Source organism: Gallinula chloropus, assembly GCF_964237585.1.
Source record: "Gallinula chloropus genome assembly, chromosome: 36".
Lineage (NCBI taxonomy): Eukaryota > Metazoa > Chordata > Aves > Gruiformes > Rallidae > Gallinula > Gallinula chloropus.
Window position 1 is genome coordinate 604095 of NC_140121.1, and position 26397 is coordinate 630491.

Here is a 26397-nt window from a genome sequence, read left to right on the forward strand (position 1 = left end):
CCTTTCCCCCTCACCCCTCCCATCGCCGCCCGCGTTCCCATTCCACCCATTGGCCGAGCCGGACGCTTGCTCCCTCCCCTCCTCCCCTCATCTCCACCAATAGCTGGGAGGGGCGGGCTCCTCCTCTTTCCCATTGGCCGCTGCGCCGAGACGCGCCCGCGGACTCTCCCATCCCCTTTCCCGCCCACTTCTCTCATTGGCTGGTCTTACCGGGAGGGGCGGGGAAAAGAGAAGGGGCGCGCCTTGTGATTGGCTGGTCGGGGGGGAGCGCGCTGCGCCGCGCACGCGCGTTGGAGGGGGCGGCGGGGGCGCGCGCGCGGCCGTCGCTTCCCTGAGGCGGCGGCGGCGGCGGCTCCTTTTGTTCCCCCCGCGCCCGGTGAGACGGGGCCGGCCCCGGGCCATGGGCCCCCCCGGCGGACCAGCGGTAAGGCCGCAGCGGGGGGAGGCCCCGGGGGCGGGGCAGGGGCGGGGGGGGTGTTACCGGGGGGAGGGGGGGGGCGCGGTGCGGCCCGGCCCGGGCCTGGCCTGGCCCTGAGGGGCTGGGGGGGGGGGGGGGGGTCGTGTGCTGCCCCCCCCCCCCTTCTCCTCTTCCTCCTCTTCTCCCTCCCCCTCTTCCTCATCCCCCATCATCCCCCCCGCGCCGCCCCTCCCCCCCCCTCCCTTCCCACGGTCCTGTCTCCGCCCCCCCCCCGCCTCCCCCCGATTCATCGGCTGGGCTGGGGGCTCTAACCACCCCCCCCCCCCACCCCGGGGTCCTCCTCATCCCCCCCCTCCCCCACCCCGGGGTCCCCCTCATCCCCCCCCCCTCGATTCATCGGCTGGGCTGGGTCTCAACCCCCCCCCCCCGGGGTCCTCCTGATCACCCCCCTCCCCCACCCCGGGGTCCCCCTCATCCCCCCCCCTCCCCCACCCCGGGGTCCCCCTCATCCCCCCCCTCCCCCACCCCGGGGTCCCCTTCATCCCCCCCCCCACCTCAATCCCCCCCCATGGGGTCCCCCTCATCCCCCATCCCCCAGGGTCTGCCTCATCCTTCCCCCCTCCCCCACCGGGGTCCCCCTCATACCCCACCTCCCCTCGCCCGGGGTCCCCTTCATTCCCCCCCCGGGGTCCCCCTCATCCTTCCCCCCTCACCTCATTTTCCCACCCCCCACCGGGGTCCCCTTCATTCCACCCCCACCCCCCGGGGTCCCCCTCATCCCTCCCCTCTCCCCCCCGGGGCTGGTTCCCAGTCGCCTTCCCCATCCCCCTCCCCCCCAAATCCAGCAGCGCTGCCCCTCCCCCCCCCCTTTTTGCACCTTCTTCCCCCTCTCAGTGGGGCTGTGCCCCCCCCTCCATCCTCTCCCCCCCCATCTTTCCCCCCCTCCCCTCCAGGGGCGTCTCCAGCCCCCCCCTTCAGCCCCCTCCTCATTCTCCCCGGGGCTTTGTCTGTCCTTCTGGCGATGTGTCGTGTCCCCCCCCCCCATCCCTCCCCCCTACACCCCGGGTAGCTCAGGACCCTCCCCAGCTGCTGTCATAACCCCCCCCCCCCCCCCCAATTTACCCCCCTCTCAGCCTCCTCTTCCTCCCTCCACCCCCGGCTTTCCCAGCCCCTCCTGCTCCCCTCCCCTAAAATGAATCCATCCCCCCCCAGCCTGGCACAGGGGGGGTGAGGGGGGGTCCCGATGCCCGAGGATGGGCTCCCTCCCCCCGCAGCCGCCCTGGTTTCCATCCCCCCCCACCGGGGAATCCATCCCCTTCCCCACACAAAGGCTCCCGCGGTGGGGACCCCGCCGAGGGGCTGGGGGACGGATGGAGGGAGGGATGGACAGACAGACAGACAGACAGACAGACAGAAGAGGGGGCAGAGTGGGGGCTCTGCTCATCATCCCTGCCCAGAGCTGGGGGGGGTCTCAGCCCCCTTTCAGGGGGGCTCGAATCTGCCTCCCCTTTGTTGTTGGTGCTGCCGCCTTTTGTCTGGAGGCGCCGTGTGCGTCCGGGGGGGTTTTTTGGGGGGAGGAAGCAGATTTTGGGGCTGTTCTCCCTTTTTTCCAACCCCACCGGGGTCTGAGCAGAGAGCCCTGCGGGGGGGGGGTGCTGCTGGGGTGCCCCCAGCCCCCTCCTTGGGTACCACCTCCCGCTCTGGCGGGGTGAGACAGAGTTGGGGGGGCCTTGGGGGACTGGAGCTTTATCTGGGTTAGGGGAAATTTCCCCCTGACTCTTCCTTTTCCTTCTCCCTTTTCCCCCCCGACTTTTCCTTCTCCCTTTTCCTTCTCCCTTTTCCCCCCCGACTTTCCCTTCTCCCTTTTCCCCCCCGACTTTCCCTTCTCCCTTTTCCCCCCCGACTTTCCCTTCTCCCTTTTCCCCCCCGACTTTCCCTTCTCCCTTTTCCCCCCCGACTTGTCCTTCTCCCTTTTCCCCCCCGACTTGTCCTTCTCCCTTTTCCCCCCCGACTTTTCCTTCTCCCTTTTTCCCCCCCGACTTTTCCTTCTCCCTTTTTCCCCCCCGACTTTTCCTTCTCCCTTTTTCCCCCCCGACTTTTCCTTCTCCCTTTTTCCCCCCGACTTTTCCTTCTCCCTTTTTCCCCCCGACTTTTCCTTCTCCCTTTTCCCCCCCGACTTTTCCTTCTCCCTTTTCCCCCCGACTTTTCCTTCTCCCTTTTCCCCCCCGACTTTTCCTTCTCCCTTTTCCCCCCGACTTTTCCTTCTCCCTTTTCCCCCCCGACTTTTCCTTCTCCCTTTTCCCCCCCGACTTTTCCTTCTCCCTTTTCCCCCCCGACTTTTCCTTCTCCCTTTTCCCCCCCGACTTTTCCTTCTCCCTTTTCCCCCCCGACTTTTCCTTCTCCCTTTTCCCCCCCGACTTTTCCTTCTCCCTTTTCCCCCCCGACTTTTCCTTCTCCCTTTTCCTTCTCCCTTTCCCTCTCCCCCCCCCACCCTCCCACCATCAGGACTCTCAGACCCCCCATAGAACAATTCCTCCTTTTCCCTTCTCTGACCAGAGGCTGAAGGAGTTTGGGGGGGGGGGGTCAGAGGGGGGGTTTGTGGGTGTAATTAAGGGATCTGTGCAGCAGCTGCTTAAAATTAATGAGCTGAGTGAGGTAACGAGCTGCCCGCTCCCCGGCTCCAGGCGCAGGTTGAGCCGTTGGGCTCTGCGAGGTCAGGAAAACCCTCTGATCCCACAAGGATCCTTCCAGGGATGGGAAAACCCCCTGGGGTGATCTTACCCACCCCCAAACCCACCCCACCCCCCGGGGTTATTGATCCCCCCCCCCTCCCATCCCCTCTCCTCCCGAGTGCTCCGCGCTTGACGAGCGCCTCTAATTAAGGCAGGTTGGTCTTGTGTGTGTCTCCCCCCCCTCCACACCCCCCCCCCCGGCGCTCCCTGGATTTAAGCTCAATCCCCAGCTCGCCGTCTGCTTCTCGGGGGGGTGTTTAAATGAGGAGAAATCCCAATAATCCCAAATTCTGGGCATGGCAGAATTCCATCCTCCTTTGTTTCGCCGCGGGAAGTCTCCGCTGCCGTAACGAGCCGCAGGCTACAAAACAGGAGCCTTGTAATGGATTAATTAATCACTAATTACCTAATTGCTGGTGCAGTCGTGCCCTGGCTGCTCCCCATCCCCCCCCAAAAAAAGATTCCCCCCCCCTCTTTTATTCCCAAGGGAAGGGATCACGACTCACCGCTGGTTTCTCTTCCCTCCCTGCAGCGTGGCGGTGAAAGCTCCTCGCCCCCAGACCCTCGCTGTGCCCTGGGGCTCAGAGCCCTCCATGCCCCTAGGTAGGTGGAATTGGGGATCCCCTCACCCTGGGAATGCTGCTTGGAGTTGGGGGGAGCAGGGAGAGGGGGGGGGTTTCCCTCAGAATAAGAAGCAAATCACCCCGGGAAGCTGAGCATCCCGTGGGATTTAAGGAGGAAGCCCCCACACAGCGTGGTGGGTGGGGTGGGGTGGGGTAGGGCTGGGGATGCTGGGTGCTGTGGGGAAAACAGCTCCTGCAGCCTTTGTTTTCCTCTGGGAGTGGGAAGAGGATTCCCAGGGGCTGGAAGGGTTGAGCTCAGGGATAAATCCTGGCCAGCTGCTGCGGGGGCCGGGTCTCCGCTCCCTCGGCATCGGCTCTTTCCCACTGGGAAGCGTAAAGCCCACGGAGCCACCACCTTCCAAAGCCACCTTGGTGAGTGGGGTCACCCTGGAGAAGGAATTCCCAAGGCAGAGGCTTCCAACAGGCACCCAGGAGACGTTGGAGGAGCCAGAGGGTGATTCCCTCCTCATCCCAGCCCGTTTCCCCCTGCTGAGCCTTTGGGAAGTTTCCTCTCCCTGGGGAAGAGAAGATTCCCTTGGGAATCACCCTTGTCTTGCTCCAAGAGTGGATTTTCCAGCAGAGCTCCTGCACTCTGCAGTGTGATCAGTCCCTTCCTGGAGGGAAAAGGGAAAACTCCCTCCCCTGACCATGAAATTCCCGGGATGGGTCGGGATGAGGGATCGTCAGCGGCGCCTTAACGAGGACGGGGAAGGGGAGCGCCTGGACTCTGCTGGGCTGGTGGAGAAACATCCTGAGGTGCTGCTGTGCTTCTGGGGAAGGAGTTGGGGTGCTGCCTGAGCCCCAGGAAAGAGCCATTCCAGGGAGAAGCACAAACCCCACCGGCTCCAGGCCCGGGATCCCCACGGATCGAGCTCCGGCGCAGGATGCCGCTCCCTGTTCTCATCCCAGCTGCCTTCTCCCTGCGTTCCCATCCTCCCATCCCGGTTCCTCTTCCCCTCCAGAGGCTCTGGTGGGTGTTGGAGGTGAAGCCCAGGCGTGGATCTGCTCTCCTGGGATGCTGGTGGGTGTTCAGCACCCCCACGTGTGATCCTCCCAGGCTCACTGCTCGGAATACCGCCGGATTCAGCCGCGCCACCGCCGTGTCCTGACACCCCATCAGCTTCATTCCCATCTCCAGCCTCCCTGGGAAGGACCCTTTGGATCCAGCTGGGAGTGGGGAAGCGTTGGAGCTGCCTTTTTAAGTGAGAACAAGGTGATTCCACCAATTCCCAACCGGATTGGCGCAGGGAAGCGGCGTTGGAGCTGGTTTGCTCGACCACCCACAAGCTTTTCCAGAAGGAAAAAGCCCAACACTTCTGCTTTTCCCCATCCAAAAAATCCTCCCTGTGCTTCCCAAACCCTCTCTGGAAGCAGCTCCACAAGGATCCAACCCACCTTCTCCAGTGACACCCTGGAGGCGTCGCTCCAGCGCGCAGCTCGTCCTCCGCTCTGCGCTTCCCAGTTCAATACCAGCAGCAAACTGGTGCTCCTGGCTGGTGAAAGGTGATGCCAGTGGGAATTACCCTATGGAATGAGAGGTGCTGCCCTGGAATAATCCCCCCTGAGGCAGAACAATCCCCCCTATCCCAACCCCACCGGTTCATGGGGCTTGTTTTGGGGAGGAAAGAAATGGAATCCGGTGCTCCGGTACCTCCGGTGTCGCTCCCCAGCTGGACAAATCCCCTTCTGCTCCTATTAATTCCACGTTTTCCCATAGAAATTGTACCCCCAAAGGCAGGAATGAGATTCCCCACAGGAGGAATCCCACTGTGGGTGGAATCAATCCCACTGGAGGGGACGGCATCCGGTCTCTCTGTGCCCCCAACCTCCTTATTGCTAACGACCCTTCTGGCTGCATCCCTGGTGACTGGGAATCCTGTTCCCTGGTGGAAGAGGCGGTGCTTTTCCATGCAGCTCACCCCTTGGATGGGGTCAGGCTGGGTTGGGATGCTTCCCAGTGGGATATCTTGGCTTAAACCCACCTCTCCGGTGCTTCCCGGTAGCCGAAGCGGAGTCACTTCGAATCGATTCCAATTGTGTGAAGAACCAAATCAATAACCACTCCCAGAACGCTTGGATCAGGGTGGGAACCACCCCCACCATCCTGCCCCATCCCAGGAATTCCTGGTGCTGCCAGGATGATGGATTTGGAAGCAGGTTTCTTCCTCTCAACGCCTCAGCCTGTGGGGCCGCGCTCGTTAAGGCGCTCTGGGTTCGTTAGCAGCACCTCTGGTTCCTGCATCCCACGTGGGTGGGCAGCTGCCTGTCCCTAATCCTGCTTTTTTGGGGGCTTTTCCAGGAGCAGCTCCAGCTGAGCCGACCTTCACCTCGACCCCCACGTCCCTTCCCCATCTCCTGCTGTGACCATGTCGACTCCGGATCCTCCCATGGGAGGAACCCCCCGTCCGGGACCCTCCCCGGGGCCAGGGCCGTCCCCAGGGGCGATGCTGGGACCCTCCCCGGGACCTTCTCCTGGCTCAGCACACAGTATGATGGGACCCAGCCCTGGGCCACCCTCAGCAGGACACCCGCTGCCACCCCAGGGGCCGGGGGGCTACGCTCAGGACAACATGCACCAGATGCACAAGGTGAGAGGGGGGAGGAAGGGGAAGGAGGGGAGACACCCCTGAAGTCCCCTCGGGTGCTGGCACAGTGGGTTCCCCTCCACAGGGGTGTTGGGGGAGTTGTTTTAGGAGTTCTGGGGTGGGGAACCCATCCTGGCTGCCCAGGGGTTTAATTCCTGCCTAAGGAAGGGGGCAGATGCCTCTACTGCAGGTTCCTGTCGTGGAGAATTTGCTGCTCAGGGAAAACAAAGCCCATTCCCAGTCTCAGAACTCCCCTTGGGCTCGTTCCCATCATCGAATCCCAGACTGGGCTGGGTTGGGAGGGACCCCCCAAGGGTCCCAGAGCCCCAACCCCGTGCCACAGGCAGGGCCACCAACCTCCAGGCCTGGAGCTACACAAGGTTGCCCAGGGCCCCAGCCAACCTGGCCTTGAACACCCCCAGGGACGGGGCACCCACCCCCTCTCTGGGCAGCCCCTTCCAGCCCCTCACCACTCTCTCTGCAAAGAACTTCCCCCCAATCTCTCCTCTCCCCCTTCCCTCCTCCAGCTTCACCCCATCCCCTTATCCTGCCAGTCTCTGCCCTTTAACAAGCTGATTCCCCTCCTGTTCCTCTGCTCCCTTCAGGTACTGGGGGGCTGCAATGAGGTCCCCCCACAGCCTTCTCTTCTCCAGGCTGACCCAGCCCAGCTCCCTCAGCCTCTCCTCATAGGGGAGCTGCTCCAGCCCCCTGATCATCTCCCTGTCCCTCCTCTGCCCCCTCTCCACCAGTTCCCCATCTCCCTTGCACTGGGGAGGCCCCAGCTCTGGCCACAGGCCTCAGATGGGGTGGTGTTTGGCTGGGCTTCGTTATGGGGAGGCCGGTAACGAGGTCACCCTTCCCAGCGCATCTCAGCACCGTGGGGTTTTTCCTCCCTTCTGCAGGCTGGGCACAAGCAGATCCTTTCTCCTGATGGGTTTGTTTTTTAACTGGTGGTACTGGTTTCCTCCCCCAGCCCATGGACTCCATGCACGAGAAGGGAATGACCGAGGACCCTCGCTATGGGCAGATGAAAGGGATGGGAATGCGGCCCGGCGCGCACGCGGGGATGGGGCCTCCCCCCAGCCCCATGGATCAGCACTCACAAGGTTGGTTTCCCAAGGGAAAAGGGATCTTTGGGGATGGGGATGGGGGTGGAGCTGCCACAGGAGCCACGGTGCTTTGGTTCCCTGTCCTGCTTGGATCAGGTGCTGGTTAGGATGGTGGCAGAGCTGAGCAAGGAGAGGGACGGTCTGTCCTTCCCTCGCGGCCGCTCACGCCCCAGGACTCAGCTCACTGTGTTAATTGATTTTGGGGGAGGATTTACAGCTTCTGGGGTTCCCCAGACCTCGTTACCGGCCTCCCCATAACAAAGCCCAGCCAAACAACACCCCATCTGAGGCCTGTGGCCAGAGCTGGGGCCTCCCCAGTACAAGGGAGATGGGGAACTGGTGGAGAGGGGGCAGAGGAGGGACAGGGAGATGATCAGGGGGCTGGAGCAGCTCCCCTATGAGGAGAGGCTGAGGGAGCTGGGCTGGGTCAGCCTGGAGAGGAGAAGGCTGTGGGGGGACCTCACTGCAGCCCCCCAGTCTCTGAAGGGAGCAGAGGAACAGGAGGGGAATGGGCTTGTTAAAGGGCAGAGACTGGCAGGACAAGGGGGTGGGGTGAAGCTGGAGGAGGGAAGGGGGAGAGGAGAGACTGGGGGGAAGTTCTGTGCAGAGAGAGTGGTGAGGGGCTGGAAGGGGCTGCCCAGAGAGGGGGTGGGTGTCCAAGGCCAGGTTGGCTGGGGCCCTGGGCAACCTTGTGTAGCTCCAGGCCTGGAGGTTGGTGTCCCTGCCTGTGGCAGGGGGTTGGAGCTCTGTGACCCTTGTGGGGTCCCTCCCAACCCAGCCCAGTCCAGTCTGGGATTCCAGGCTGGAGTAGGGGGGGGTCTACTGAGGGCTTTTCCCTTGGGTTTTGTGTGTTTTCCCTCCTGACTCCTCCCATCCCCAGGGTGTTGCTGCTGCCTGACCCTCTGTCTGTCCCTCCAGGTTACCCCTCTCCCCTCGGCGGCTCCGAACACGCCTCCAGCCCCGTCCCAGCCAACGGCCCATCCTCTGGCCCCCAGCTGTCCTCAGGGCCCGGAGGGGTCCCCTTGGACGGTACCGATCCCCAAGCGCTGGGACAACAGAACCGGGGCCCGACCCCTTTTAACCAGAACCAGTTACACCAGTTACGAGCTCAGATCATGGCTTACAAGATGCTGGCTCGGGGCCAGCCCCTGCCTGACCACCTGCAGATGGCTGTGCAGGGCAAGCGCCCCATGCCCGGGATGCAGCAGCAGATGCCGACACTACCTCCGCCTTCCGTCTCCGGGACAGGACCAGTGCAGGGACCAGTGCAAGGGCCTGGACCGGGACCCACACCTCCAAACTACAACAGACCTCACGGTGGGTGTTCCCAGGGTGGGGGTGTGACCCCTTCTGAGCTGGATTCGAACCCCCCCATGCTCTTAATTCAGGTGGAGCTTGGGGCTGGTTGGGGATGGGGGGGGGCAGATCCATCCCCCCCAGCGCTGTCTCCAGTGGGGGGTGGGCTGTGCTTGGGGCTCTGGCTGAGCGACTGCACGCAGAGGTTGAGGTTTTAATGTGTGTTTTCCCCTCCCTGTTTTTGGTTCCCCCTCACCCATCCCCTTTCCCCTTTCCCTGCAGGTATAGGAGGGCCTAACATGCCCCCTCCCGGACCCTCAGGAGTTCCCCCGGGAATGCCCGGGCAACCCCCCGGCGGCCCCCCCAAGCCCTGGCCAGAAGGTGAGACCTTCATGGGGCTGGTTGGCAGCCTTCACCCCTCCCTCAGAACCACAAGCCCATTAAGGGCCGGCGCTTAACGAAGCGACACATCCCATCCCACTGGGATGGAGCTCAGGGATTTGGGATTATCCCCCTCCCCACACCCCTTCCCTCCTTGACAGCGTCCCCGTTTGCTTCCCCGCAGGACCGATGGCCAACGCCGCAGCCCCCACTAGCACCCCTCAGAAGCTCATCCCTCCCCAGCCCACCGGCCGGCCCTCCCCGGCCCCCCCAGCCGTTCCCCCCGCCGCCTCGCCCGTGATGCCGCCGCAGACGCAGTCTCCCGGTCAGCCGGCTCAGCCGGCACCCATGGTGCAGCTCCACCAGAAGCAGAACCGGATCACGCCGATCCAGAAGCCCCGAGGGCTCGATCCAGTGGAAATCCTCCAGGAGAGGGAGTACAGGTACCCACACCAGCTGCTCCAACCACCAGCCCCCACACATTGTGATACCCCCATTCCTGGCGGCTCCTCGTTAGCGGAGGGGGCGCAAACGAGCGCGATCCCGTCTCCGCAGGCTGCAAGCTCGCATCGCTCACCGCATCCAGGAGCTGGAGAACCTTCCTGGCTCCCTGGCTGGTGACCTGAGAACCAAAGCCACCATTGAACTTAAAGCACTACGGCTGCTCAACTTCCAGCGCCAGGTGAGCTCCCTGCCGGAGGCAACCCCCCTGCTTCGGTCGGTCTCCTGCTATTGAGCTGCTCCTCCCCTGGAATTAATTAATTCCCCTTTAATTTAATTTAATTTCCCCCCTCAAAGCTGCGCCAGGAGGTGGTGGTGTGCATGAGGAGGGACACGGCCCTGGAGACGGCGCTGAACGCCAAGGCTTACAAGCGCAGCAAGCGGCAGTCCCTGCGCGAGGCTCGCATCACCGAGAAGCTGGAGAAGCAGCAGAAGATCGAGCAGGAGCGGAAGCGCAGGCAGAAGCACCAGGTCAGCCCCCTGCCCCACCAACCTGCTGCTTTTGGGGTGCTCCTGGGGTGGAGAGGAACCCCTCGTGGGGCTGGGGTTTGGGCCACCTCGCAGGTCGCCCCTCGTTCTTGTAGAGTGCTGCATGTGGGACACAACAACCCCCTGCAGCTCCAGGCTGGGGGAGACTGGAGAGCTGTCAGGCAGAGAAGGACCTGGGGGTGTTGGGGGGCTGAACACCAGCCAGCAGTGTGCCCAGGAAAGCCAAGGGCATCCTGGCTTGTGTCAGACCCAGTGTGGCCAGTAGGGCTGGGGAGGGGATGGTACCTCTGGACTGGGCACTGGGGAGGCTGCAGCTGGAGTGCTGGGACCAGTTCTGGGCTCCTCAGCATCAGAAGGACATTGGGGTCCTGGGGTGAGTCCAGAGAAGGGCAGCCAGGCTGGGGAAGGGGCTGGAGGGTGATTCCTCTGAGGAGCAGCTGAGGGAGCTGGGGGTGTTCAGCCTGGAGAAGAGGAGGTTGAGGGGAGACCTTCTCCCCACCTCCCCTGCCCTGCCAGGAGGGTGCAGAGAGGTGGGTGAGGGTTCCTTCAGCCAGGGGACAGGAGCTGGGAAAAGGGGCAATGGGCTCAAGCTGCCCCAGGGCAGGGGCAGAGCAGATGGGAGGGGAAAGTTCTTCCCTGGGAGAGTTGTGGGGATGGGGAATAGGGGCCTGGAGCAGGGTCAGGGCCTGGAATGGGCCTGGAACAGGGGCCTGGAGCAGGGTCAGGGCTGGAACAGGGGCCTCCTGCCCAGGGAGGGGGCTGAGTCCCCACCCCTGTGTGTGTTTAACAGCTGGTGAGATGAGGTGCTGAGGGATCTGGGTCAGCACAGGACGGGGACGGTTGGACTCGATGAGCTTCAAGGGCTTTTCCAACCTTGTGACTCTGGGATTCCTTTCCCCAATTTCCCTTAGGAATACCTCAATAGCATCCTCCAGCACGCCAAGGATTTCAAGGAATACCACCGCTCCGTCACGGGCAAGATCCAGAAGCTGACCAAGGCCGTGGCCACCTACCACGCCAACACGGAGCGGGAGCAGAAGAAGGAGAACGAGAGGATCGAGAAGGAGAGGATGCGGCGCTTGATGGTGAGCGGGGAAGCAGCCCAGCTCCTGTGCTCATCATCCCTCTGGTTCCTTTGGCTTTTAATGCTCTTCCTCCCCTGCCTAGGCTGAGGATGAGGAAGGCTATCGCAAGCTGATCGATCAGAAGAAGGACAAGCGCTTGGCTTACCTGCTGCAGCAGACGGACGAGTACGTCGCCAACCTGACGGAGCTGGTGAGGCAGCACAAAGCTGCCCAGGTGGCCAAGGAGAAGAAGAAGAAGAAGAAGAAGAAGGTGAGTCGAGCATCAAGCCTCCCTGGGGGGGGAGATGGAGCGATGTTCTTGGTGCTGCCTTCACTAACCACCCTCTTCCTCCTCTTCAGAAGGCGGAGAACGCCGAAGGGCAGACCCCGGCCATCGGGCCGGACGGTGAGGTAAGCCACCAGATCTCCCACTAAACAGGGTAGGAATGGGGTGGGAACCTCCCCCTTTAGTGCCAAATTGGGGGGCCCTGGAGATTCTTCACATCCACAGCGATTTGGGGTGCTTCTCCCCAAAGCAGCACGTGGAGCTGTGCCCATCCCGTGGTGCCAGGGAGCGCTGGGTGCTTCCCTTCTCCCCCGGGGTGGGTTCTGGTGGATGTGGCAGGACACTGATGTCGTTCTGAGCTGTGTTTTGAGGCAAAACCAGATGAAAACAGTCACCCTGCAGCATCGACTTGTGTTTCTCATCCCTCAGCCGCTGGATGAGACGAGCCAGATGAGCGACCTCCCCGTCAAGGTGATCCACGTGGAGAGTGGCAAGATCCTCACCGGCACCGACGCGCCCAAAGCCGGGCAGCTGGAAGCCTGGCTGGAGATGAACCCCGGGTGAGTCTGGGTGGTGGCTGGGATCCCCCACCATCCCCAGGGCTGGGGGTGGGAGGTTTGGGTGGGGGGAAGAAAAGGATGTGGGTTTTCCTTAAGGAAAATGAATTACCCCACCCGAGGTGGGGTTTTCCTGTGGGGTTCCAGAGCTGGTGCTGCTCCCCTGCAGCTCCATCGTTACATGTGAATGTCTGTGTTTAATTAGATATGAAGTAGCTCCCAGATCGGACAGTGAAGAGAGCGGGTCGGAGGAGGAGGAGGAGGTGAGGGAGCCTCTGGTGTCCCCTTTATGTGTCCCTGTACCCAACGGTTGGGAGAACAGGGCGCAGCCGCTCGCGCCACATAAGTATCCCCACGGGAGTCGCCATGCCCAGCACAGATCTGTGCCAACCATGAGTGTTTGGGGAATAAACCAGAGAAACCCCATGAAGGCAGCTGTTCACCACCCCTTTTTCTTCCCAGTTATTTCTTTTGGGGTGTCTGGAAGTGGATGGAATGATCCCAATTTGCTCCCCTGGGGTTTTCCGAGCCGGGTGGGTTTTGTTGCTGCCGTGTAACCGCGCCCGTGCGGGTTTGTGCTCAGCATTTCGGTGTCTCCTGGCAGGAGGAAGAGGAGGAGCAGCCACAACCCGCTCAGCCCACCCTGCCTGTGGAGGAGAAGAAGAAAATCCCTGACCCAGACAGTGATGATGTCTCAGAAGTGGACGCCAGGCACATTATCGAGTGAGCCCCCCTTGGCGTTCGGCATCCCGCGTCGCGCCGGGCTGCACCACACTGGGAAGGGGTCACTTTGCTTCCAGAGATCCGTGGCCATTCCAAAACAGGGGCTGAATTGGGATTGTATCAGGAGCAAGATCTGCTGGGGCTCCCAGGGAGGGAATCACTCTCTTACCTCCTGCTTCCTCTTCCCCCCCCCCAACCCAGGAACGCGAAGCAAGACGTCGATGATGAGTACGGGGTGTCGCAGGCCCTGGCCAGGGGGTTGCAGTCCTACTATGCCGTGGCCCACGCTGTCACTGAGAGGGTGGACAAGCAATCCACGCTGATGGTCAACGGGGTGCTCAAGCAGTACCAGGTGAGGCACAGCAGCACCCACCAGGCCCCTTCCACCGAGCTTTCGGCAGCTCCCCAGCACCACATTCCTCTCAGGGGGGTGGTTTCATCCCTAAATCTCCCTGTTTCTCCATAGATCAAAGGCTTGGAGTGGCTGGTGTCCCTGTACAACAACAACCTGAACGGCATCCTGGCCGATGAGATGGGGCTGGGCAAGACCATCCAGACCATCGCCTTGATCACATACCTCATGGAGCACAAGCGCATCAACGGGCCCTTCCTCATCATAGTACCTCTCTCGTAAGCGCCTCGCCCTGCACCGCCCTGCCAGCCTGCTGGGGCAAAGCCCCTTTTCCCATTTCTCTTCTCTTTTTCCCCCAGAACCCTGTCCAATTGGGCGTATGAGTTTGACAAATGGGCTCCTTCTGTGGTGAAGGTCTCGTACAAGGTGGGTACCAGCGCTCAGCTTCACCCCTTTCCCGAGGATTCCTCGGGTGCCGCTCTGCTCTCCCCTCCTTCCCTTACCCCAAGGAAGCTGGGGACGCTTCCTGGCCCTAAATCCACAGAATCCACCTTGGGTTTTCATTCCCTGCTGCTCCCACAGACTCAAACCAGCTCTGTTCTCCTGGAGATTCCCTTTGGATTCAGGGTTGCTCTCTGACCTTCTCTCCCCAGGGCTCTCCGGCAGCAAGACGGGCGTTCGTACCTCAGCTCCGCAGCGGGAAATTCAACGTCTTGCTCACCACCTACGAATACATCATCAAGGACAAGCACATCCTGGCCAAGGTGGGTCCTGACAGCAGCTCCCCCACCTCTCTGGTGCCACCCAGACCACGGCCAAACAATCAGGAGTGGTTCTCCCCTCCCTCAGCAGCCGCCTTCGCTCTGGCTGTTCATCCCGTGCCGCAGCGGCCGCTGTTTCTTCTCCCGGTTGACGATGGGGATTCGTTAGCCTCATCACTGCTCTTTCCCAAAAGAGAGCCCCAACCCCTCTTTGATTTGTTAACAGCTGAAAAGCTGAAGAAAACAGCCCCAAACCCCTCAAAATCCCCACCAGTCCCCTCCTCCTGACTCCCACACGGAGCGGGAAGAGCCTCTGGATGCATCCACCATCCCAACTCACTCTGGATCTCTTCCCTCATGCTCTGGATGGGTGAGGGGTTGTGATTTCATGGTGTTCACCCACCCCTCCCCTCCTCCTTCCCCCCCAGATCCGCTGGAAGTACATGATCGTGGATGAGGGGCACAGGATGAAGAACCACCACTGCAAGCTCACCCAGGTACTCAACACCCACTACGTGGCTCCGCGGCGCCTGCTCCTGACCGGGACCCCGCTCCAGAACAAGCTCCCAGAGCTCTGGGCTCTGCTCAACTTCCTCCTGCCCACCATCTTCAAGAGCTGCAGCACCTTTGAGCAGTGGTTTAACGCTCCCTTCGCCATGACAGGGGAGAAGGTAACACCAAAGAGGGAGGAAATCCAAGCTGAGGAGGGAGGGAAGCGAGTGCCTCAGTGTCCTGGAAAACACTGTGCTTCCTTGGGGTGGGATTTAGCCAGGGAGTGGGATATAGGGAGTGAGAATTGAGTGATTTGAGGGTGGGTGAGCAGTTCCTGATGCCCAAGAGGGAGAGGGGGGAAGGCAGCCGTGCTGGTGGTGAGCACCAGCCCTAAATAAACCAGGATAGAAACCTCAGACGGTGGCAAAAAGATGGCAACCCCCATTCTGGGGGATTTGGATGCCGTTGAGGGAGTTCCCCATCCCCATCCTGGTGTGACAGTGCCCTTTCCCTGTGCCTCAGGTGGATCTGAATGAGGAGGAAACCATCCTGATCATCCGGCGCCTGCACAAGGTGCTGCGGCCCTTCCTCCTGCGCCGCCTGAAGAAGGAGGTGGAGGCACAGCTGCCTGAGAAGGTACCAGCAGAGGGAACTGGGCAGGGGAATAACCCATCCCACTCCTTCCTTTCCCCACCCAGAAAGGTTCTGGAGGTGTTTGCTGTGGGAACAACCTCTTCCCTCTCTCCTCACAGGTGGAATATGTCATCAAGTGTGACATGTCAGCTCTGCAGCGGGTGCTGTACCGGCACATGCAGGCCAAGGGCGTGCTGCTCACTGACGGCTCTGAGAAGGACAAGAAGGTCTGGTCACTGGGGGTCCCAGCATCAGGGGGACCTGCTCTGGGGGGGGAGTGGGGCTGGGAAGGCTTTTGGGGCTGGGGGACAGTGGGGGGACACACACGGTGTCGGATTGAGGTCGCTTTTTAGGGGTGATGTGAGAAGCTGCAGCGGGATGGGGTTGGGGTTGGGGCAGGGAGGGTGGGTTGGCTCAGCGTGGGGCACAGATCACCCCCCCCAAAACCCCAGTGATTTAAGTTAAAAATAGTTAAAATATTAAATACTCTCAAGCAACTCTGAGTCTGGGCCACAGCTCCTGCTGGGAGGGTGCTGAAACCTCATGGCTGTGACCCACCCCCCCCCATCCTGATCTGGAATGTTCCCTCAGCCAGTAAAGCTGGAGAAATCCCTTAAAAAAATTCCCATTTCTGACTTTTTTTTCCCCACCTGACAGGGCAAAGGCGGCACGAAGACGCTGATGAACACCATCATGCAGCTCCGCAAGATCTGCAACCACCCCTACATGTTCCAGCACATCGAGGTACCTGCTGGCAGCCCCAGCAGCCCTGGGGAGGGGAAACTGAGTCACGCAGCTCAGCACAGGCTGAGCGGGGCCAATCCCACCCCCCATCGGGGTTTTGCCACCCTGTGACACGCTGTGAAATGTCCAGAATCAGCTGGATCACCCCAAAAGAGCTGTGGAGCCCTTCTGGTTCCTCTCACTGGGTTCCAGCCTTGCTGGATAGGACTGTTTAGAGTCGCTGGGCTCTGTCACCGGCCTCTCTGCGCTCCCCCTTCTCTGTGCTGCTTCCCTTTTGGGGGGCTGTGCTGTGTTTCCTCCTGGTGCTGGGATGGATCCTGATTCCCTGTCCCTCTCTCTCTCTCCACAGGAATCCTTCTCAGAGCACTTGGGCTTCACGGGGGGGATCGTTCAAGGGTGAGTGGGGCTTCATTGGGACTTACCAAATGCCCTTGATCCCCGTTGGCTCCTTCCCAGCGCTCCTCCCGTGAGGGATCCCTGTTGCCCTCATCCCATCCTTATCCCCTCTCTCCTCCTTCCCTCCCAGGCTGGATTTGTACCGAGCTTCAGGCAAATTTGAGCTCCTGGACCGGATTCTCCCCAAATTACGAGCCACCAACCACAAGGTGCTGCTCTTCTGCCAGATGACCTCCCTCATGACCATCATGGAGGATTATTTCGCTTACCGTGGATTCAAATACCTCAGGCTGGACGGTGAGTGACTCTGGGGCACGAGGAGGGGACAGGGATGGTGGCTGCCCCCTCCCTAAATGGCCAGCAGTGAGGTGACAGACCCCTGGCTGGGGCTGGGGGGTGCTGAGCAGGGTGAGGTGAGCTCCCATGGGTGTCCTGGTGTGTGGTGAAGTTACGGCTGCTGCTCCCCTGACCGATCCCTCCCCTTTCCCCTTCAAACATCCCCCACCCTGAGGGATGCCTGGAACACTGTGGTGATGCCAAAAACCCACCACAGCGAGCTGGCTTGGGGGATTCAAGGCCCAACATGGCCCAACCTCCTGTGCTGGGAAGGGAGAGCTGATCCCCCCCTGCGTTGGGTGGGAATAAAACAGCTGATGGCAGCGCCGGGCGGCTGCCGGAGCCGGCAAAGCGCGGTGCCAGCTCCTTCTCGTGCTGGCTGAGGCCGAAGCAGCTCATTGCAGCCAAGTGTCCTCCTCACTGGGGGGGTTCTCTGAGCGTTCAGCTCCTTCAGTCCCAAGATTTCATGGTTTCTGGGGTGGGCAGTGGTACCCCACCCCGGGTTCTCCTCCGGTGGGGAGCGGCGCGGCGCAGGCAGTGCCGAAGCGTTTCGATGTCGGGGCCTGAGCATCTCTTGAGGCTCCTCAAGCTTTGACTGGCGCCCATGAGCGTCCCCCAGTCCCACCACAGCTCTCACCGCTCCCCGGTGAGCGGGTGGAGGATGGTTTTGGTTGGGGGGATGACAAGACACAGGCCAGGAGTGACCCTCACGTATCGCCAAGCTTGGTCTCCTGCCGCAGCCCCCGGCAAACCACCCGGCCTCATACCCACCCCGCCAAGCACCGGCACGTTCCCGGTGCCGCGCTCCCGAGCTCTGGCACATCCACTCTGCTTGTGGCCAGCCCGGTGCCATCCCCAGCCCTCTCCCTCACCGCTTCCCTCCAGCCTTGGTGGCAGCCACAGGCTCCCCGTTACCGGGCTGCTCGCACCCCGCTCCCCCTTGCCCGGCACCGCGGCACTCCCAGCCCTCCGGATCCGGCTCCGGGGCTGGAGCTGACACTCCCTGTCCATGTTCAGGAACCACTAAGGCTGAAGACCGTGGCATGTTGCTGAAGACCTTCAACGAGCCGGGCTCGGAGTACTTCATCTTCCTGCTGAGCACGCGGGCGGGCGGGCTGGGCCTCAACCTCCAGTCCGCCGATACGGTGATCATCTTCGACAGCGACTGGAACCCCCACCAGGTAAAACCCCAACCTGCTGAGCACCCAAAACCCCCCAAAAACCCAGTAAAACCCAACAAGGAAACGGGAGGGAGAAGATGCTCCGTCTCAAGTGCCGCCCTCCAGCCTTCACACCTCTTCACCTGTGCTGGATGCTGAAGATGCTCCGCCCGAGCGGTGCCGGTTCTGCCCGCTGTGCCGGAGCCGGCGGTGTGGCTTTGTGCAAGGAACCCAGGCGGTCACCAGTTCAGTTCTAGAATGTTCTGGCCAGTCCAGAGTTCAGACTCAGAACCCAGGCTGCGAGCACAGCTCGGTTCCAGCCAGGCCAGAGTTAAATCCCAGAGCCCTGGCTGTGAGCACGGCTCGGTTCCGGCGCGTTCCAGCCAGGCTGGAGTTTAAACCTAGAGCCCTGGCTGCTCTGTTCCGGCACGTTCCAGCCAGGCTGGAGTTAAGACCCAGAGCCCTGGCTGCTCGGTTCTGGCATGTTCCAGCCAGGCTGGAGTTAAGACCCAGAGCCCTGGCTGCTCTGTTCCGGCGCATTCCAGCCAGGCTGGAGTTAAGACCCAGAGCCCTGGCTGCTCTGTTCCGGCACGTTCCAGCCAGGCTGGAGTTAAGACCCAGAGCCCTGGCTGCTCTGTTCCGGCACGTTCCAGCCAGGCTGGAGTTAAGACCCAGAGCCCCACGCTTTGAACCACAGCACAGCGCTGGCACCGCACCCCTAAAGGGTTCCTCCACCAGCAGCCAAGCCCACAGACCCCCTTCTCCTCCCGGCACCTGCCCAGGCGTAGGCTCCCTGCCCTGCTCCAAGCCCGATGCTGCCAGGACACATTCCCAGTGCCAGACAGCAGAGATCCCTCCCCAGATCCCACATGAGGCCTTTGTCCTGTCCCCGCTGCCCAGGGACATCCTTTAATTACTCCTTTGATGTCGTTATTCCCTGTGAGCGCTCAGTCTCCTATGGAGCGAGCGGCTGGCAGCACCAACTTCCCCACGAGCGCGCCGCGCTCCCACCGCGCACGCTCAGGCTGCTTCAGGGAGGAGGATAAATCCATGGGGCTGGGTTTGCTCCAGGCCTTTCCTTTCCTTTTTTTGGGGGGTGGCTTCTTTTTTTGGGGGTGTTTTGATGAGGTTGCTCTTAAAAAACCTCCTGGGGAGCTGGGTTGTAAAAGATCCCTTGGCAACTCTTCCACGCTCCCCTGGCAGGACCTGCAGGCGCAGGACCGCGCTCACCGCATCGGGCAGCAGAACGAAGTCCGCGTCCTCCGGCTCTGCACCGTCAACAGCGTGGAGGAGAAGATCCTCGCCGCCGCCAAGTACAAGCTCAACGTCGACCAGAAGGTTATCCAGGCCGGCATGTTCGACCAGAAATCCTCCAGCCACGAGAGAAGAGCTTTCCTCCAGGCCATCCTGGAGCACGAGGAGCAGGATGAGGTAAGGCTCCGTGGAACGTGGCTTCCTCCTGCTGCGGAGCGCGGATGGCGAAGGCGCGATGCCGGCTTCGCTCCACCGCTCTTACGCGTCCTCGTAGGCCACGGGCGCGGGGGCTAGAGAGAGGAAAGGAAAAGAGGAAAGGAGAGGAAAAGAGAGGAAAGGAAGGAAAAAAGGAAGGAAAAAGAGGAGCATGAACACGTGTTTCTATTTGAAGTGAGTTTGTAGCGTCGGTGAAAGGTGCCGGATTGACAGCCCTGGAGACTGAAGTCCTCTATTTATCCACAGAACAGATACAGCGCGGGCAGCGGCAGTGGCAGTGCAAGCTTCCCCCACACTGCCTCGACCCTGTGCCTGAACGCTGAGTTGGAGGAACCACCTCTAAAGGTGAGAGGGGGTTGTTCAGTCTCCACGCCCATTCAATCCTCGGCCTCGCTGCTGAGACTGCCAACGCACCGCCCCAGCTCCTTGACAGTGATCAGTTATTTATGATATAACACCGTGGAGAAAATGGACTTTTCAGGGCCACACACCCCCCAAAAAAAATACAAAACAACCATAAAACCAGAGCAAAATGCCATAAAACCAGAGCAAAATGCCATAAAACCAGAGCAAAATGCCATAAAACCAGAGCAAAATGCCATAAAACCAGAGCAAAATGCCATAAAACCAGAGCAAAATGCCGTAAAACCAGAGCAAAATGCCATAAAACCAGAACAAGACGCCATAAAACCAGAACAAGACGCCATAAAACCAGAACAAGACGCCATAAAACCAGAACAACCCCCCCCAAAACCAGAACAAGATGCCATAAAACCAGAACAAGATGCCATAAAGCCGAACCAAACCCCATAAACCAGAACAAGACTCCATAAAACCAGAACAAGATGCTATAAAACCGAACCAAACCCCATAAACCAGAACAAGACCCCCCTAAAACCAGAACAAGATACCATAAAACCGAACCAAACCCCATAAACCAGAACAAGACCCCCCTAAAACCAGAACAAGATGCCATAAAACCGAACCAAACCCCTTAAAACCAGAACAAGATGCCATAAAACCAGAACAAAACCCCCCTAAAACCAGAACAAACCCCCTAAAACCAGAACAAAACCAAGACATGCACAAAAACCAAACCACCGAACCAAAAACCACGCGCCCACGGGCGCCCGAACGAGCGTCGGATGGGTAACGATGTTGGGTGCTGTGCTCCGAGCGGTGCTGCTGCCTTTCTGCCCCCCCCACTGAACCCCCCTTTTTTCCCCCTCTTTTGGGAATCTTTGCAGGAAGAAGATGAAGTTCCTGATGATGAAACCGTCAACCAGATGATCGCCCGGCACGAGGAGGAGTTCGACCTGTTCATGGTGAGCAAACCCCCCCTGGCTGCGGAGGAGGAGTGGTGCCTAAACACGGGCTCTCTAACACAGAACCCAGCTGAGAGTTGCTTAACGAAGCTGTGACTCGTTAACACAGGTAAAAACTAACCAGTGGAGCCACAGGCTCCAAGGGAGGAACGCTCCCGGCTCCGGTAAGGGAAGAGTTAGGAGAGGAGAGGCTGGGTGGTGTGCGCCGCCCACGCCAGGACCCCTCCTGGCACTCAGCAAGGGGCAAAAGAGAGGGAAAAGTGGGTTTTCCCCCCAAAAAAAGGAGCTCCAGCTCCAGAGAAACACCAGGGGTGGTGAGAGCTGAGGAGAGGCTCCCTGTGGTGGGAACTGTGGTGCTTGCTGGATGTGGGATGCTCGTCCCCAGGCGTGGCTCTGCCGGCACACGCCGCGTTTCCTACAGGCGTCTGAGGGGAAGGGAAAGGCAGAGTGGGGCTCCAGGGTGCTGGCTGAGTTGGGCTCCAGGTCCCGGCCACGTGGGGCTCTGGCCGCGTGGGGCTCCGGGGTCCCGGCCGCGTGGGGCTCCGGGGTCCCGGCCGCGTGGGGCTCCGGGGTCCCGGCCGCGTGGGGCTCCGGGGTCCCGGCCGCGTGGGGCTCCGGGGTCCCGGCCGCGTGGGGCTCCGGGGTCCCGGCCGCGTGGGGCTCCGGGGTCCCGGCCGCGTGGGGCTCCGGGGTCCCGGCCGCGTGGAGCTCCGGGGTTCTGGCTGCGTGGGGCTCCATGGTCCTGGCCATGTGGAGCTCTGGGGTCCCGGCTGCGTGGGGCTCTGGCCACGTGGGGCTCTGGGGTACCAGCCAAGTGGAGCTCCGGGATTCCAGCCGAGTGGGGCTCCGGGGTCCCAGCCGCGTGGGGCTCTGGCCATGTGGGGCTCCGGCATCCCGGCTGCGAGGGGCTCTGGGGTCCTGGCCAAGTGGAGCTCCAGTTCCCAGCCATGTGAGGCTCAGGTCCTGGCCAAGGGCTCTGGCACCTGTAGAGCAGCCAACTGGCCGAGCTCCCTCCTGTCCCGGCGAGCACACGCCCGCGCCACGCTTCTCCCACCAGCAGCCATCATTTTCCACAGCCTCAACCCGCAGCCCCAGCCCCTCACCGCAGTCACCACAGCCCCTCACCGCAGTCACCACAGCCCCGCACCGGCTCCACCATCCCCCATCTCCTCCCGCGGCGCCGGGGCCGTAACCCCCCCTCCTCTCTCACCACCCTGGTTTTGCCGCCGGCGCCGTAGCCAACCCACACCCCCTCCACCCTCTTCCCAGCGCATGGACCTGGACCGCAGGCGCGAGGAGGCGCGGAACCCCAAGCGCAAACCGCGCCTGATGGAGGAGGACGAGCTGCCCTCCTGGATCATCAAGGATGACGCCGAGGTGGAGCGGCTCACCTGCGAGGAGGAGGAGGAGAAGATGTTTGGCCGCGGCTCGCGGCACCGCAAGGAGGTGGATTACAGCGACTCGCTGACGGAGAAGCAGTGGCTCAAGGTATACACGGTACCGCATCGTTCTCAAGCCCCGGCGCCGCGTCCCGCCGCGCGCTCGCGGCCCTCCCCACCCTACCCCCGCCCCATCCCCTGCTCTTCACCAACGCCTTCCCAGGGATAACGAGGGGTGGTCTTAACGATGCCGCGGCGGCAGAGGGGGAGGGAGATGTGTTGGGGGTTGGGCCAGCCCCTGGCTGTGGATCCACACTGGTGACGCCGCGGGTGTTGGAGCCCGGCTTTGGCGATGCCGCTGGCATTGGAGCCTGGCTTTGGCAACGCCTAGAGCCCGGCTTTGGTGATGCCACTGGTATTGGAGCCTGGCTTTGGCAACGCCTAGAGCCTGGCTTTGGTGACGCCGCTGGCATTAGAGCTGGGCTTTGGCGACACCATGGGCATTGGAGCCTGGCTTTGGCAACACCACAGGCATTAGAGCCAGGCTTGGGTGACACCACGGGCGTTAGAGCCAGGCTTTGGTGACACCACTGGTGTTAGAACCTGGCTTTGGCTGGTGTTGGAGCCTGGCTTTGGCAACACCACGGGCGATAGAGCCCGGCTTTGGCTGGTGTTGGAGCCTGGCTTTGGCAACACCACGGGCGATAGAGCCTGGCTTTGGCAATGCTTAGAGCCCAGCTTTGGCGACACCGCTGGTGTTGGAGCCTGGCTTTGGCAATGCTTAGAGCCCAGCTTTGGTGACACCACGGGCGATAGAGCCTGGCTTTGGCAACGCTTAGAGCCCAGCTTTGGTGACACCACTGGTGTTGGAGCCTGGCTTTGGCTGGCATTAAGGCCCAGGTTTGGTGATGTGCTGGCGCTAGAGCCCGGCTTTGGCTGGCGCTAGAGCCCGGCTTTGCCCAGCCACTCACCCCAAAGCCGATCCCACCAGAGCTCCCGCTCCCAGGAACCGAACCCTGGGCTTTGGCAAGCGCGGCGTTACCATGAGCTGCCAACACCGGCTGCTCCCCACACCCCTCATCCGCTGAGCCTCCACCACCACCATCCCCACCCCTACCCCATCCCCGTGGCGCCGAGCCCGGCACCTCCGTGCTAGCGGATGCCGTGTGGTGTGTCCCCCCCCTGCCCCCCGACCCCGCACAGGCCATCGAGGAGGGGACGCTGGAGGAGATCGAGGAGGAGGTGCGCCAGAAGAAATCCTCCCGCAAGCGCAAGCGCGACACGGACGCCGGCTCGGCCACGCCCACCACCAGCACCCGCAGCCGCGACAAGGACGACGACAGCAAGAAGCAGAAGAAGAGGGGGAGACCCCCGGCTGAGAAACTCTCCCCAAACCCCCCCAACCTCACCAAGAAGATGAAGAAGATCGTGGACGCCGTCATCAAGTACAAGGACAGGTAGGGAGGTGGTGGGGAGAGGGGAGGGTGGGTGGGTGTCGCGGTCTCGCCGTGCTGGTGGTGGTGGCAGGGCTCAGAGCTGGGGGTGAGGGGTTGGTTAATGAAGTTCATGAGGCTGTGGGTTCGCTCTGGCGCGGTGTGGCGGCGGTTGTGGTGCTGCTCTTTGCCGTGGGGGTGCTGGCGGTGTGGCTGCGCCCTGAACTACCTGGATTGGGGGGTGTTTCTGTGGGGGTGATGCCAGGGAGGGAGGGGTAGAGGAAGTGGAGTGGGGGGTGGGTGGGTGGATGGATGGATGGATGGATGGCTTGATGTGGAGAGGGATGGGATGGATGGCTGGATGGAGGGAGGGATGGCTGGATGTGGAGAGAGAGGGATGGGATGGAGGGAGGGATGTGGGGAGGGAGGGAGGGAGGGAGGGAGTGATGGATGGATGGATGGATGGATGGATGGATGGATGGATGGATGGATGGATGGAGGGGGAGAGGGAGGGATGGGATGAATGGATGTGGGGGGGGATGGATGGAGGGGGAGAGGGAGGGAGGGATGGATGAATGGGGGATGGATGGATGGATGGATGGATGGATGGATGGATGGATGGATGGATGGATGGATGGATGTGGAGAGGGAGGGATGGAGGGGGAGAGGGAGGGATGGGATGTATGGATGTGGAGAGGGATGGATGGATGGATGGATGGATGGATGGATGGATGGATGGATGGATGGATGGATGGAGAGAGGAGGGATGGGATGAATGGATGTGGAGAGGGAGGGGGGGATGGATGGAGGGGGAGAGGGAGAGAGGGATGGATGAATGGGGGGTTGGATGGATGGATGGATGGAGGGATGGATGGAGGGATGGATGGAGGGATGGATGGAGGGATGGAGGGATGGATGGACGGATGGATGGTTGGAGGGATGGATGGACGGATGGATGGTTGGAGGGATGGATGGAGGGATGGATGGAGGGATGGAGGGATGGATGGAGGGATGGATGGAGGGATGGATGGAGGGATGGATGGATGGATGGAGGGGGAGAGGGAGGGATGGGATGAATGGATGTGGAGAGGGAGGGAGGGAGGGAGGGATGGGATGAATGGATGTGGAGAGGGAGGGATGGATGGGGGGATGGATGGATGGATGGATGGGGGGATGGATGGGGGGATAGATGGATGGGGGGATGGATGGATGTGGAGAGGGATGAGGCTGCTGTGGCGCGGCTCCGCCCCGGGCGCTGCGCCCGCTGACGCCCGGTTTCCCCCTGCAGCAGCAGTGGACGGCAGCTCAGCGAGGTTTTCATCCAGCTGCCGTCCCGCAAGGAGCTGCCCGAGTACTACGAGCTCATCCGCAAGCCCGTCGACTTCAAGAAGATCAAGGTACCTCCTCCTCCTCATCATCCTCCTCCTCCTCCTCCTCTTCCTCCCACCGGTGACGGCGCCGGCGCCCTCAGCGCGGTGTCAGCGTCCCCCCTGCCCTCACCTCCCTTCTCCCCTCTCCCCAGGAGCGCATCCGGAACCACAAGTACCGGAGCCTGAACGACCTGGAGAAGGACGTGATGCTGCTGTGCCAGAACGCCCAGACCTTCAACCTGGAGGGCTCCCTGGTACGGCACCGCGCGGCGCCACGCGGCACCGGCCGGGCACCGCCGGCTCCTCGCCCACCCCTTCGCTCCCCCCCACCCCAACCTGTCCCCTCCCCAGATCTACGAGGACTCCATCGTCCTCCAGTCCGTCTTCACCAGCGTCCGGCAGAAGATCGAGAAGGAGGAGGAGAGCGAGGGCGAGGACAGCGAGGAGGAGGAGGAAGGCGAGGAGGAAGGCTCCGAGTCTGAGTGTGAGCTCGCTGGCCTTTGAGGGGGGTGTTGGGGGGGGAAGGGGGGTGCAGCACAGGGGGTCTCCCCCCTCCCCGGGCAGCGCGGCTTGGGGGAAGCGCATGTCACGCGTGCAGCGGGGACCGTGGGGACGCCGGGGTTGGGGGGGTGCCGGTGGGGCTGGGGGATCCCTGGAGCTACTGTGACCTTCGTCTTCCTCCTCTTCCTCCTCTTCCTCCTCCCCAGCCCGCTCGGTGAAGGTGAAGATCAAGCTGGGCCGGAAGGAGAAGGCGCAGGACCGGCTCAAGGGCCGGCGGCGCACCAGCCGCGGCTCCCGCGCCAAGCCCGTGGTGAGCGACGACGACAGCGAGGAGGAGCAGGAGGAGGTAACGCCACAGCCTTCCTCAGCCTCATCCTCCTCCCCGCCCCACAGCCTTCCTCATCCTCCTCCTCCCCGCCCCACAGCCTTCCTCATCCTCCTCCTCCCTGCCCCACAGCCTTCCTCATCCTCCTCCCTGCCCCACAGCCTTCCTCATCCTCCTCCCCGCCCCACAGCCTTCCTCATCCTCCTCCCCGCCCCACAGCCTTCCTCATCCTCCTCCCCGCCCCACAGCCTTCCTCCTCATCCCAGCCCTGCGCCCTTCCTCATTCTCCTCATCCTCCTCCCGGCCCCACAGCCCTCATCCTCCTCCCTGTCATCCCGGCCCCACAGCCTTCATCCTGACCCCCTGGACTTCCTCCTCCTCCTCAACCCAGCCCCATGGCCTTCCTCCTCATCCTGGCCGCACCCCTCTTTATCCTCCTCCTCCTCCTCCCACCCCCGCCCCACCTTCCTTCTCCTCCCCGCCCTTCCTCTCCCCGCCTTTCCTCCTCCCCCAGCCCCCTTCTCCTCCCGCCCCCTGGCCTTCCTCCTCCTCCGACTCCTCCTCTCCCCCCCAGCCCCCTCCTCCTCCTCCTCCTCCTCCCCCCGCTGACCTCCCTCTCTCCTCCCTCCCTCCAGGATCGCTCCGGCAGCGGCACCGAAGACGACTGACCCGCCCCCCCGCGCCCCCCACCCCCCTCCCGTAGCTCCCCGGGGCACCAGCGCCTCGGTTCCCCCCTCCCCATCCCGGGACCCCCCCAGGATCCCCCCCCACCTCATCCCGGGACCCCCCAGGACCCCTCCCCCGGTCTGTCGATGTCACTGGATCCCGATCAGGAATAAATTAAACCCCCCCAGCTCCGTCCCGCCGCCTCCGCCGGGGGAACCGGGAGGGGGGCGGGACGGGGGAGGGGAGAAGGGGGAGGGCGGCACCGGGGAGGGGGGAGGGAGGGGGGGGCG

General features: G+C 62.1%; 2 protein-coding genes across 5 annotated transcripts in view; one reads left to right on the plus strand and one right to left on the minus strand.

Annotated features, from left to right (window-relative positions):
- Positions 1-6141, minus strand: part of ATG4D (autophagy related 4D cysteine peptidase) — a gene marked incomplete at both ends in the record, with an annotated part of 9162 nt that extends 3021 nt beyond the window's left edge. The window contains 2 exon segments of the mRNA XM_084277797.1: positions 5169-5266; positions 6101-6141. Coding sequence (XP_084133923.1) covers positions 5169-5266; positions 6101-6141 — 139 coding nt within the window.
- Positions 6142-8516: 2375 nt separating this feature from the next.
- SMARCA4 (SWI/SNF related BAF chromatin remodeling complex subunit ATPase 4) lies at positions 8517-26287 on the plus strand. 4 transcript variants are annotated; one of them, XM_084277803.1, is made up of 32 exons: positions 8517-8784; positions 9046-9144; positions 9329-9587; positions 9700-9826; positions 9943-10116; positions 11046-11219; positions 11302-11469; positions 11559-11609; positions 11914-12044; positions 12247-12304; positions 12646-12764; positions 12966-13116; positions 13231-13394; positions 13476-13542; positions 13770-13880; positions 14306-14548; positions 14892-15005; positions 15122-15229; positions 15660-15746; positions 16096-16142; positions 16273-16439; positions 17496-17659; positions 18842-19069; positions 19355-19453; positions 20356-20433; positions 21703-21930; positions 23016-23269; positions 24537-24642; positions 24768-24869; positions 24967-25099; positions 25323-25462; positions 26077-26287. In XM_084277803.1, the coding sequence occupies exons 1-32, from the start codon at positions 8583-8585 to the stop codon at positions 26107-26109; spliced, it is 4386 nt and encodes a 1461-aa protein (XP_084133929.1). In that variant the 5' UTR covers positions 8517-8582; the 3' UTR covers positions 26110-26287. The 4 variants fall into 4 exon arrangements, with proteins under 4 accessions (XP_084133929.1, XP_084133928.1, XP_084133930.1 ...); XM_084277802.1 differs by having other exon boundaries at positions 12649-12764; positions 24534-24642; XM_084277804.1 differs by having other exon boundaries at positions 11562-11609; positions 24534-24642.
- The last annotated feature ends 110 nt before the right edge of the window (positions 26288-26397 follow it).